At 47.6% G+C, this 13,329-nt stretch overlaps 1 protein-coding gene across 2 annotated transcripts; it reads right to left on the bottom strand.

Moving 5' to 3' along the window:
- Positions 1 to 1,490: 1,490 nt before the first annotated feature.
- On the bottom strand, positions 1,491 to 12,614 carry LOC117694786 (X-linked lymphocyte-regulated protein 5C-like). Of its 2 annotated transcripts, none has more exons than XM_034485771.2 (9): positions 11,324 to 12,614; positions 8,830 to 8,966; positions 8,175 to 8,244; positions 7,249 to 7,283; positions 6,089 to 6,206; positions 5,268 to 5,367; positions 3,784 to 3,882; positions 2,447 to 2,551; positions 1,491 to 2,346 (listed from the first exon to the last, which is right to left on the bottom strand). In XM_034485771.2, exons 2-9 carry the CDS (start codon positions 8,933 to 8,935, stop codon positions 2,272 to 2,274), a joined length of 708 nt encoding a protein of 235 aa, XP_034341662.1. In that variant the 5' UTR covers positions 8,936 to 8,966; positions 11,324 to 12,614; the 3' UTR covers positions 1,491 to 2,271. The 2 variants fall into 2 exon arrangements, with proteins under 2 accessions (XP_034341662.1, XP_076774476.1); XM_076918361.1 differs by lacking the exon at positions 11,324 to 12,614 and adding an exon at positions 11,030 to 11,300.
- Positions 12,615 to 13,329: the final 715 nt, after the last annotated feature.

Below are 13,329 nucleotides of genomic sequence, written 5' to 3' on the forward strand. Positions count from 1 at the left end.
CTTACTCAGAATCTTCCTCCTCAGAAAGGGGAGATATCGGGCAGTGGTGGTGCACGCCTTTAATCCCAGCACTTGGGAGGCAGAGGCAGGAGGATTTCTGAGTTCGAGGCCAGCCTGGTCTACAGAGTGAGTTCCAGGACAGCCAGGGCTACACAGAGAAACCCGGTCTCAAAAAACCAAAAAATAAAATTCCCTCCAAACAGAAAGGGGAGATATGCAACCAGTCTCTCTCTACCCCAAGAGAGCCTGGAACAGGATTTGGAGGATGTTCTAGCACGTGGGTATTTCTGGGATGGGCCTAGCACATGGCCACGTGAGTGGCAGGCATAGCAGGCATGTATGATGGAGGCAAGCACAGCAGGCTTATGTGTGAGCCATCCCTGAGAGAGGCCTAACAGGTGTGGACACACGAGGGAGACCAGAGGAATGTGTGAGGGGAGTCCAGCAGGTGCTCACAAGGGAGGCTGTCCAGCATGTTCTTACATGCATGAAGCAGGGACCAGCAGGCCCCATGAATTAGGCTTTGTGCATGCATTCTGAGGCTTGGCTATGAGAGTTTAAAGCAGTAGTTCTCCATCTTCCAAATACAGTTCCTCAGCTTGTGGTGACCCCCATCCATAAAATTATTTTCATTGCTATTTTATAACTGTAAGTTTGCTACTGGTATGAATAGTACTGCAAATCTCTGTTTTCCTATGGTCTTGGGTGACCATGAGAAGTCAAAGACTCCTTGGATCTCCAGGGGATCATGGCCACTCTCCAGCTTGATCTCCCTAGTCCAGGCACCAACATTAATGACCTCAAGTCTTGTCTATCGCCATGCCACCCCTGCCTCTCTCTTGCTTAAAGTTCCTTATGTTTCTACACTCTCTATAGTGAACTATAAGACAACAGCTACTCTTCAGACCATTATTCCCATTCCCTGCCTATGGAATTCTCAAAGCTTTCCTGGTTTCAACACCCACCCCACAAAAAGTGGCAACAAGTCTATCATATGTCTCATGAGTCACTGGTTGGACAGAGCTGGCTCATGAGTCACTGGTTGGACAGAGCTGGCTCATGAGTCACAGAGCATTATTAAAGGATTGTTGGGTATTGGGCTATTGGAAGGTTCTTGAGTTCTCCAATCATTTCCCATTCAAACTTCTAGAGCAGGAGGAATCTCCTTGCATATTCAATCACATGCCTGCTGCTAGGATACATTAATGTTGTCATTCTGAGAAATGAAGGATCTTGCTGCTGTCTCAGAAGACAAAAGTTCAGGTAGCATCACCCACTTGGAGTAGCTCAAGATCATTTGTAACTCAAGCCCCATGGGAACTGATCCCCTCTTCCAGCCTTCATGGTACACACACTTGGAATGTGCTCACAAAGACTCAGTAAGTACATACATAAACCAACCAACCAACCAACCAACCAAAAAACCAAACCAAATCTCAGATGTACTAAACACAGATTCTAAACATTCATTTTAATAAATACAGCACAGGACAAGGGTAAGAGATTGACTCCGGAGTTAGACAAACACACATGTAGAAGGACTTGATGAATATTAAACTCTCTAAGGAGAACCCTAGAAAATGCTCTTGTAAACACCCATCCAAAACACTGGAACCACAAATGCTTACACCAATACATGCTGATAAAATGCTTTCAAACCAAAGGTAAGGGCAGGTATCTCCCAACCAGTGCTGAAGACAGCTTTGAAAAGAGTCTGGGTGTCTTTGGGAAATGCCACAGCCCCACAGCTAGCACAGACCCAACCCATTAGTATCTGGCTCTGCTGTGAGAATCATGTTAACAGTTTAACACATCTGAGCACACACACATGACTGTGTTCAGGAAGTCTCAGTGGCAAGTTGGGTTGATTTTCCAATGGCAATGGAACTGGCTCTGTGACCTCATGAATAAATGAAAGCATGTACAACAAAACGGGTTCCATCTTTATTCACTTCTTCCTAAAATAAGTAAGGTAACATTCACTTTGGGGAAGTGACAGAGAACCAACCACAAAAATCAAATGACATTCGCTTCCAAAATGAACCTGCCACTACTTGGCAGAATGTATCTATCTCCCTTGCTGTCATGGGCCTGGACGTTCCACACTTAACTGTTGCTACTCACAGAACTGCTGGGGGTTCACATAATGGTTGACAGAGTCTCAGTCTCAAATGTAACAAACAAGGTAAAGAGAAAGGAGCTGCACTGACTACCACTAATGTCGTCTTAGTGTGGCTAACCTCCCTTCCCCGTGCATCCTGTGTGTGAGCTTCAGATGGTTTCTTCAGAGAGGTCAAAGATCAGGGACTGAAGGTATGTTTCAACAACGGATACATCTTGCTCTTGCTGTTTGAAAAATGGAAATGGAGATTTAGAGGGTCTTCATTACATCTTTGCTGATAGGAAGACAGCCCAAGGTGCAAAGTGTTACAGACACACAACTTACACTTTCCATGATAACTCTGTCCTGCACCTTGGAGATTTCCTTCTCCACTTTAGTTTGCTGACCACCAATAAAGGTTTCCTCATGTTTACTCAAGTCCTTGGCTTTCTGAAACAAACAACAAAAGAAGCTACTTGAGCCTGAAGCCCTGACATGACACCTCACCTCATTTAATTTAAAAAGTACCGACTTTGCATATCCAAAGGATCCTTGTTAGGAACCAAAGTAAGAACAGTGGCTACTTCTTGTGCATCTATATGAACTCTCCACAAAAAGTTGCAGTGCCATATTTGAGCTCAGTATCATTGTGAGAAGAGAACACCTAGGGCATTTATCTCAGAAAATGGACAGATGAACAGGTAAAGGCCACACAGAGCAGACATGGAAACAGAGGCACAGGCATGTGCTGGAGACCCCCAAGGTTTCCCAGGGGATGGAGCCATTCATTCACTGCGTCCATGGAATGCAATTTTCACAGAGAAGACAGAGCATGCAATCACATGCCCTTTTAAGCTAAGAAAAGCTGAAGTGAGGACTTGATTCCCTCTGGTCATCTCTCAAGGAGCACTGCAGTGGTGGATACAGAGGAGAAAGAACTGTGTCACCATCTGTCCATAAACTGGAAAATGCCTATCCAGTCTCTGCCCTATTCCTAGGACCCAGAGGAGTTTAGGACCATAAGACAGCTACAGTGGCTGAAAATGGGTGTGGCAGGGAGTCTGCTGACTCTGTGACTGAAGAAGACACACATGGTGACTTCCAGTGGTGAAAACACAGGATTTCCATAGGGAAGACAAGGCACATGGATCTATCTGGGCCAAGAGCAGAAGCAAAGCATGGACAGGAAACAGGAGTCACTTGGGGGAAGCTGTTGCACGAGGAGGAGGGAAGACAGGACAGAAGCAGCCAGTGGAGCTTTTGGAGTTTGGAGGGCTGTTTGCAGAGGACATAGGAAAGAGGGAGAATTAAGAAGGAAGGCCACTGGGAAATATGGAGGAGGGAAAGGCCCTGTTTCAGGACCACAACTCCTCAGAGCTGAGGACTAGGGAAGTACAGAGAAGCTTGGGAGAAGGAGCAGAGGGAGATCCAGAGAGCAAATTTCCAGTCAGCAGCTCCCATGCTAGAACACTCTCTCACTAAAGATCAGCAGTTTCCTGGGCTAAACAAAGCCTAGTCGTTTTCCTACGTGTGGGGAAAATATTAGAAAGAGAATGCGGTCACCAATTTCAAAGCTAATTACTTTTCCCACAAATTGAGAAAGGGCCATTCTGTCTCCTGCTTTTATAGACACAGGGTGTGACATAAGGATGTGTTCTGTTCACAAATGCAATCTACCAGACCTTCAAAAATGTGTCACACATATCTTTAGCATATTCAAGCTTGGTTCCATGATCCATTATAGCCATCTGTAAAATCTTCATTTGATGCTGTGTTATAAACTGAAATAGAGGAAATCCATGAAAAAAAAAGTCAGTAAAACTGAACATCCAACCCAGCTGCTTCGAGAAATTGCTTCCTGTACTGTCTTGTGGGTTCTATCATTCAAAAACAACATGACAATTTCTGACCGGTCACAGAGTGAGACATTCTGTCACATCTGGGCAAAATTCCCATAAAATAACCACTCCTTCTGAAATTAACCTAAGATCCATCTAATCTGTAGATTCTCACCTCAACAAAATAAATTAAACACTTACGTTCTATTGTGGCCCAGTTTTCATAAAGTATTAATTTTTTTTTTGTCAAACTCAATGGACATATAGATTAGCTTCCAGGAGAACACAACTTTTGAAAGGAGTTTTTTAACTTAAGCCTTCCTCGACAGTCAGTGACTCCCCACATTATGACACCCCATGAATGACATTATCAACCAAATATGACAGAGAAGCATACCATATATCAGTACCATATATCACATACAATATATATACAATATATATGTATATAATAGCAACAATATATAATCTCATGCTGTCGAGCATTCCACAGCAAGAAAAATTGCAAAAGCTGAAGCCATTCAATACACAGGTCTACAAGGTAGGGTTTCTCCACCACTCTGGTTTTACTTTCAGGAAACTGAGGCAGACAAGTTAATGATTTTCCTGATTTTTCAAAATGAGGAAGCCTCAGGATACTGGCTGTGTCCCAAACAGTGGGTTCTGGAGAGCCTGCTCCTCACTGCCAGACTGGAATCTGTCTCTATCTCCCTCAGTAGTCCCCTCTCTGCTATCCCACCTTTGGAAGTCAGAATCTCCAGGGGGCCAGCTCCATCCTCCTCTAGGAAGAAAGAGTCCCCAGAGACAGCACTGAGTCCATCCAGTACCTGTCCCCCAAACCACATTCTCATCCCCAGCTTAAAGGTGACTCAGTCGCCATAGCAGGTCCATCACTGCACAGAAACCTTTCCCTCTTCTCTTATGGGACAGGGCGGGTCTGAACTCCAACCACTGACAGCTAAGTCTCCACCTGCTCTGCCACAGCCACATGGACTGCTGTCACTCTGCATTCCCTGATCACTGTGTCAGAAGGCTACTTGGGGGCCCTCCTGCTGTTTGGCATCTGCACTCAAGGGTCCACTCTCATGATACAATCCCAAAGCTTCTCCTGCACTCTGCAGACAGTACAGATCATTACCCTGTCACCTCTCCACAGAAAAAGAAACAAGCCAGGGAGGATGGCCAGTCACTCCTCACCACATCAACCACCGTCCTTGTCTCCCTGAGCTCATGTCATATCCCCTCCCTCCGGACCTGCTGCAGGAAGCCCTGCCACTAGGGAAACTGACACAGCAGAGGATCTGTTCCAAGCTGAGAGCACCACTCACACTGAGGTGTTCTTCTTGGTCCCTCGTGCTGTCCACCTCATCCAGCCACTTCTGGTGCAGGGACTCAAACCTTTCACAGTACAAGGACTTGAGCTCCTGCCTGTAAAGCACAGTACAGATTACACAGCATGGTCACACTGGGTGAGGGTAAGCCAATGACACACACTCATCTTTTTGAAACAGTTGCTAGGAGCAAAAGAGAAAGGGGGAATGAATTACACTGAGTCATTAGAGGCAGAAATATGACTCTCATTCCAGAAGAATTTTGTCTTAAGTTGCTACCAGAGACATCATTTCACATGTCTTCCCCCTCGAACACCGAGGATGCATTTGTGCATACCTCTCCCAAGATTGCATTTCTGGCTTAAAATTAGACTCATCTTCCCTTCCCCTAATGGAGTAACCTATAATTTCTAAGAGCCTAAGTCCATGTCCTGAAGGGGACATACCCTGTGGTGTTTTACAGACAAAATGTGTGCACAGAACCCTTTCCCCACGTGGGATTTACAAAAGAGATCTCTGGTGATATCTCCCAATAGGTACAGTTTTGTAGACCATAGAGGACTGGCCTCCCTTACAAGAAGTTACCTGTACTGTTACCTGATAGGGGAGAAATGGCTGTCTTGCCAGTCTCGCACCTAACACATCTGAGTTCCATAAAAGGGGGTTTCCCCTTGGTTATGAATAGGACCAGGCCATAGAGAAAAAGGCGGTGCTCCAGCGATCCCATCAGTTATTCCACTCTGGACATGATCAAGATGGCAGACAGGAGTGACTTGGGAGGAAGAGTAAAGGCTGTATACAGATGGTCACAATGTTACCTTGACTTCTGCTGAGCTTTCAAAATACCCTGGAGGTTTTCATTCAGGCTTCTGAAAGAGGCATTTACATCCTTTTCAAACTGCTTCCTCTTTTCCACAAGAAACCTGGTAACATCACCTGTGTGAGAAGGGAAAAGGTATCACTTTAAATCAAATATCCAGAGGGAGAAGAAGAACTTGTTCATCCCAGACACACCAACCTACAGGAAAAGATGAATAACGATGCATCTGTTGTCTTTTTTTTTTTTTTTTTTTTTTTAAAGACAGGCTCTCTTGTAGCCCAAGCTGGTCTCAAACTTGGTATGTAACTGAGGCCAACCTCAAGTTCCTGATTCTGTCTCTACTTTCTAAGTGCTAGGACAACAGGCATGGGGCATCCTGCTTGACTAAAGAATGCCACTGACAAACAATTTTCTGGACACATCAAAACCCAAGCAGTTCCTCTGCAACAGAAAGAGCAATGTTGTCAGACTGCCTTGCTTGTATGAACGGACTCTACATGCCAGCTGAGAACTGATGACTGGCTCTCTAGTAATGCTGTCTTGGTCCACCTCTACAAGTGAATAAAATCCTGCCTTGGTTGGAGGGGCATGTGGTACACCTGCATTGTTACCATGGATGCCAGAAAACAAGCTAGTGTGGCATGCACAACATGTCCAAGCTATCTTGCTTTTCTTCCCGGTGCTGCCTTCAGAGTTCCCTGACAGGCTCCTAAATGTCTACAGACTAAAGGGTATTTAATAAGCGCTCCTTTGGCAGGGGTTCCTGGAGGACAGCAACTTTGGAAAGCCAGAAAAACGACTTGATTCAGAACTGGAAAAACAGCTGTTGAAATCTGACATACCCCTCCTGCAGTAAGTTAAAGAGCAGAGATTTATCTGCTTGATCATCATCTCTAGTGACAGTCTTCATTGATGCAGGAATCTCTCCCCTCAGCCTGGGTGACAGCTGGAACATTTCCCCTGCTCACAGCAGCGTCTTAAAAGTTAAGGTAAAGGTAACCCCTGAAGGCCAAAGGACAACTTCATCTTCAAAGGCACCCTCTGAGCCACAGAACTGTTCCAGAGATCTGCTGTCTCTCAGTGACCCCATTCTCACTGTGTAGAAGTCGGAGGGTTGGAAAGGAAGTACTGGGACTACCAAGACCTGCTCAAACTTACCTTTGAAATCCTGCATCCTCTTCTGAACAGGCTCCCTGGGGGAAAAATAACACAGAATCCTTAACTGAGGACAAGCATCCTAAGTTTGCTTTGAAGGCAAAGGAGGGGCATGCTGTTTTGCAGAGGCTAGAGCTTATGTGGGGTAAAGTTGGATTTCCCTCTCTTTGGGTCATTAATTTTAATCCTCTGTCCTGGTTTTTGTACTGACCCAAAGCATCCTTTGCAGATACATATGGGCACATGGCTAAGGGTTACTTCCTGGAGCACAAGTGACTGAAAGCATACTGTATCCCCAGGAATCCCGCTCCAGGCTGGGTTTGGGCAGCTCACAGAAACCGCCACCCAGGTGTTACCTGCCCAACTGCAGGCACCTGCACAGAAATATCTCCTCTCCTCAAGTGGTGACTTTGTGTCTGTTGTGTTCTGGCAGCGTAGGGGATTCTATATTAAATGTTTACCGGGATCCTTTCAAGGTTTCATAAAGGTGTACTCTCCCATGTGCCTGCACTCCAGCCACACTCAACACTCCTCCTTTCTCAAGCCCCTCCTGCTATTCCTCCTACATCACCCAGACAGTGTCTCTTCTACTTTCATGCCAGGTGACCATGTGCAACCTCCAGAGTCTGCCTCTAACCACCTCCCCTCAAACCCTGCAAACCTTCCCCTCAACTGGGTATCGCCCACCTCTTCCCAGTCTCCCCTCTGAGTTCAGGTTATATCATTTTATGGACCTATTTGTAATCCAGGATCCACAAAGGAGAGAAAACAGGTGGCAGTAAGCCTCTTTGATGCTGGCCTACTTCACCTAACACCAAGCTTTCCACTTAGATCCATTTTCTGGCAAAGGGAACTTTTTGCGTTGTATACCTGCATGTAACCACACTGAAACTACCTCCACGGGGAAGGCTAACCCTTTAAGACATCACCTGGCCTCTTGCACGTCTGATCCTGAGGAATGGCTGCCCATCTCACTGGTACCAACTGCTGCATTGTCCCCTGCATCGAGAGGGAAGGAAAAACCTTTGCAAATGAAGCATGCTGTTCTTATCATACTACATGGGAAACAGCTCCACTGTAAAGTTGGTTGAGCCCATATCCAACACAAAGGTTTGGAAGCAGTCTTCCAGGAACTCATGCTCCTCCTCCACCCCACCCCCACAAGTGAAACTCAGCTTGGCCCCAGTCTAGGGACAGCAGATACATGTATGTGTACAAGCCTTACAAGAAAATTCCCTGTGATACCTGGGTTTCTTCAGAGGCCATGTTGGCCAGGACCAATGTCTCTGTGAGCCATGTATGTATGTATGTATGTATGTATGTATGTATGTATCTATCTATCTATCTATCTATCTATCTATCTATCTCTGCCATGGGCTGAGAATGTCAGGTGGGGACCGAAACCCAGAGCATGACTGAGAATCAGAGGTCTGAGTCTGAATCCCCCTGCCCTCCATGTCCCCCCTGCGCAATACCATGGCATGGCCTGATTAACATCAGACTGTCCTCCCCCACTCCATGTGCCAAGTAGCAGAGTGTCCCCACAGTTGGGCCCAGCCCCATAAGCCCCATATCAGTTGTTACCAGGTTTGACTGCAAGTGGGTTCTTGGAGTCATCTGATGGGAGGGTCTTATCTACCCTCCGGCGCTTGGCAGTTTTCTTCATGGCCTTCTGTTCCTTGCTTGACATGGCTGGAACCTTCCTGGGTCAGACAGGACTCCTGAAATGTCAGTGTGCACAGACAGTAAAGACGTTGAATTTCAGGACAGGGACCAGGACTCCACAGGCTGTGGCCAAGTGTGCTGGCACTTGTGCTGGAGCAAAGAGGAGGCAGCAGGGTGACATCAATATCCCTCCCAGTCCAATCACATCCTGTCGCCTTTTTTTCTGGCTGAAGGCAGAGCTCTCCACAACCCAGTAGACCTCGATCTCAGTTCTTTTTTCTGATTTCTTGTCACCAGGTTAGGACAAGCTTGGCTAGACCCCAAGCCAAGTGATCTAACTGTTGGTGTCTAGTCACAAACACCAATCTACCAATGGCCAGTGAGGTCACTGGAGCCATGCCCTGGCAAGCAATGGTTGAGCCCTGCTGTGTGGTCAGGTGAAATTCCTAACCGCTCTCAGTCTAGTTGCTTCGGAAGAAACTCAGGGACCCAACCCCCAGGAGAGACCCAAAGAACACACCAGAGGCAAATGCAGAGTTTCCCCAATACACTCACCCAAGATGACACGCAGCCTGTGGAGGGCATGCAGTCTCTGTGCTCACAGACAAGGACTATAGAAACCAGGGATGTGAAGCATGCAGGCAGGCTGGTCTCATCAACAGAAGAAACGTATATGTCTCTTTTCTACCCAGAAGGCTGGGAGTGAAAGTTAACAGCCTGGTGGTCTGTGCCACCTGTGGGGTCAGGCCACACCCGAATCCTCCTTACTTTTACCTTTGTGTCAGACTCTCTCCCCACTCACACCCTCATCCTTAGTTTTGTTGGTCAGAAGTTAATAGAACCCTATGGGACATGTGGAACTGTGTCACCAGACAAAAACTGGGAAGGTTGAGTGGGTACAGAAACCCTGGTAAATTCTTATATAGGATAATTGGAGGTGTTTCATCTACCCCCACTGGGTTCCTGTCCTGGAACACGTGACCACAATACCCCACATGGATATCGTGACCACTAGTCACATAGCACAGAACACCATGTTCTACCTGCTAATGAGGTGGACAGCCAGACGCACAGGCCCCACCCCCACCAGGGTTTTAGCCAATAAGTTTCCCTTCACCGACATTCCTTCCTACAAGATGTATTTAATCTCTGGTCCACCCTGAGTAAATCACATGACCCCATTTTCCACAATGAACAGTGAATAAACAGTGTGGGACAAGCAAAGATTATCTCATCAAGAACCACTGTGGGTGGGGGGGCAGCCTTGGTCATACAAAGCCCTTGCCTCCTAAGTCTCCTGCAGAAGGTCCCTCTGATCTTTAGACAAGGATACTCCTGCTCCCGCCAGAGTTCCCCCTCCTCCTGGCCCAAGGCTCCTCACTGGTTTGTGCAGCCCCGTCTTTCCAAATGTTCCCAGTTCTATGACGTTCCAGTGGTGACTGGATGACCCAGAGTTGGGGAACCGCTGTCTCCCTGGCCTCAGCCTCGCAGCATGTCCCCCACCCCCACCCCCGCTTGCCCTCCAGGGTTGTCACAGCTGGTGAGATGTCACTTTCAGAAGTGCATTACCACCTGTCTTGGGATGCACAGGCACTAAGCAAGGGAAATTGCCTCAAAGCAGTGCACGAAAAGCCTCTTACCCTCGAGGGTAGTAAAAGCTAAGGAGACACCCTTTCTGGATATGTTCTATCATAGGTCTTGCGATACCTTGTCTGTCAGCTAGGAAAAACCTACCCACAGCAGTCTCTGCCAAGGGTGGTAACAGCCAGTGAGAAGTCAGTTCGCAAGGAGTGTACTACTCAGGGTCCCCGATACCTCGCCACCCCAGGGAAATGTACCTCCTACAATCCCTGAAAGCTCCTCTTACCCTCGAGGGTGGGTACATACGGCTATCGGCTATCGGATGTCACTTCGGGGAGGATTTACATTGGGTCTGGAGATGTCTAGTAGCTCAGTTGGGGAGACACCTCTTAAAATACGCCAAAACCCCGCTTATGCTCGAGAGTGGGCACAACTATTAGACATCACTTCCTCAAGGGTTTTTACCTTGAGTCTCACGAAACTTTGTGGTTCAGCTAGGGAATTACACCTCCCACAGTTCCCCCCAAACTCCTCTTACCTTTGAGGATGGACAAGGCTATTGGACTTCACTTCCTGGAGGGTTTAACTTGGGTCTCGCGATATCTTACAACTCAGCTGGGGAAATTACACCTCCTACAATCCCCGCCCCCCAAGCCCCTCTTTCCCTCGGGGGCGCTCACAGTACTTTGCCTTCACATAAGGAAGGGTTTTACATCGGGTCTTATGGTACCGTGTCGCTCTGCTAAGGACATACCCCTCTTACAATCCCCCAACCCCTTTTACCCTCCAGAGAAGGCTGAGATATTAGAAGTCAATTCCGGAATGGTTTTACCTTCCCTGTTGTGATATCTTGTCGCTCAGATAGGTAATTACACCTCCTACAATCCCCCAAACCTTCCTGTCCTGGAGAGGGGCACTGCTTTTGGATGTCACTTCCGGTGGGGTATCCCCCAAACCCTCCTGCCCTTTAGAGTGGGCACTGCTTTTGGATGTCACTTCCGGTGGGTATACCTTCGGTCTCGTGGTACCTGGTTGCTCACCTAGGGAAATATACCTCCGATAATCTCACTCACCCCACTCACCCTCGAGGGTGGGCACAGTCCTTGGAAATCACTTCCAGAAGGGTTTTGCCTTGGGTCTTGAGATACCTTGTTCCTCGGCTACGGAATTACACCTCCCACAGTCCCACCAAACCCTCTTACCCTCGTGGGAGGCCGGAACTAGTGTGAAGCCCCTTCCAGAAATGCTGTGCCACGATGGAAAATGTGTGCACGTGCATGAGACTGGCCAATCTGGTTCCCACAATCATTCATGTGTGACTTCAGGCTTGGGGTTGCGAGTGTGTCAACAACAACAAAAATCTCTGCGTTAAGGTTTTCAAGGGACCTGAAGAACCCTCACTGCTTTCCAATAGCCCTACTGTAAACACACGGACTCAGAGGACTTTTGCTGCAGTGCCTAAAGATGCAAGAAAGATTCATGCAGTAGGTCCCAAGTCTTTCCCCAAGCACACCTGCTGCCAGTTCACTCTTCTCAGTTCCCGCGACCCTCACAAGACATACAGTTAGACAGTCCTCCTGGGGCCTAGGCCACTCAGAGTGGAACTCGGGCACCAGACATAGCACCTCACGGAGGCTATCCTGGGTCCTAATAGCTGGTCACTCACCTAGAAGAACACACCTCACCACGGGTGCCTGGAGCCCTGCTTCTCCTGGAGGGTGGTCACAGCTGGTTGGTTTTCACTTTCAGAGATTATTCAACCTCCGTGGAGAAGCATGGGCGCATGCGTGCTCCTGTCCAGTCCTTGTCCATGGTTCGGCTAGTTGGGGTTCAAGGATCTGCACACAAACCATATAAACACTGACCTCAGTTAAGTAAGAATAATTTATGGAATGCACACCCCAGTTCTGGTCAGACCAGGGACATAACTCAGAATTATCTGAACTATGACAACGGATATACTTTTTCTGTCTGCTTATAAAGGAAAAGAAAACACACAAAACCCACACTGAGTTCATATGCAGGAGCAGGAAGTACTGCCTGGTGGTCAGCTCTGACTCAAGATATTTTAGACAGAACAGTTCATACTGACCTTTGGTTTGATGGGTCCCAGGTAAGGCTTTGTGGACTTTCTTAAGATTAGTAGATCTCATACAGAGAGTTCAGAACATACCAAACAAATCAGGCTATGTGGCCTGCCTGTCCTTGCTCTGAGCCAGGTTGCTTCTCTGTCAATGGCTGGCAGGCATGTTAAAGCAACACTATGAAATAGCTGGTAGGCACGGAACAAAATACCTACAGCTATTCTGGGTATAGGGATCAGACCATACCAGGCCCACCAGCAACAGTGCATGTGCGACAGGAAATGGTGCCCTTGAGGCTTGGAAGAACCTGTAATCTCCATATACCTGTTTTGGATAGGCCCAACTCTGGAAGTGTGGACATGGATGAATGTCTCCTGTGCCCAAGAACTTCAGAAAGGGCTATGTGGCAGATCCCTAGTCCTTCTGAAAGCACACATGGTGTCCTGCCCACCCTTCTCATTTCCTGCTTTTTTGTATCAAAGCTTTCCCACACCACCCTTCCCAGCATCCTCCACTTCACTGTGGAATTCAGGCTCCGGACCTTGACCTCAGGACTCTCCTGGGTCTCAAGGGATACACATAGCTCACCACAATCCCCGAGGCCCTCTTTCTCCTCCAGGGTGGTCCGAAGTATTGCTCATTTCCTCTTGCCCTGTGGGAAACCATGTCTCCCCTGCATGAGCCTGGCCAATGCTTCCCATCTTGTTCCCCTCTGCCATAGCCCGCACGTCCTGAAATCAGGCATGAGTGATTT

The sequence above is a fragment of the Arvicanthis niloticus genome, chromosome X, assembly GCF_011762505.2.
Source record: "Arvicanthis niloticus isolate mArvNil1 chromosome X, mArvNil1.pat.X, whole genome shotgun sequence".
NCBI lineage: Eukaryota > Metazoa > Chordata > Mammalia > Rodentia > Muridae > Arvicanthis > Arvicanthis niloticus.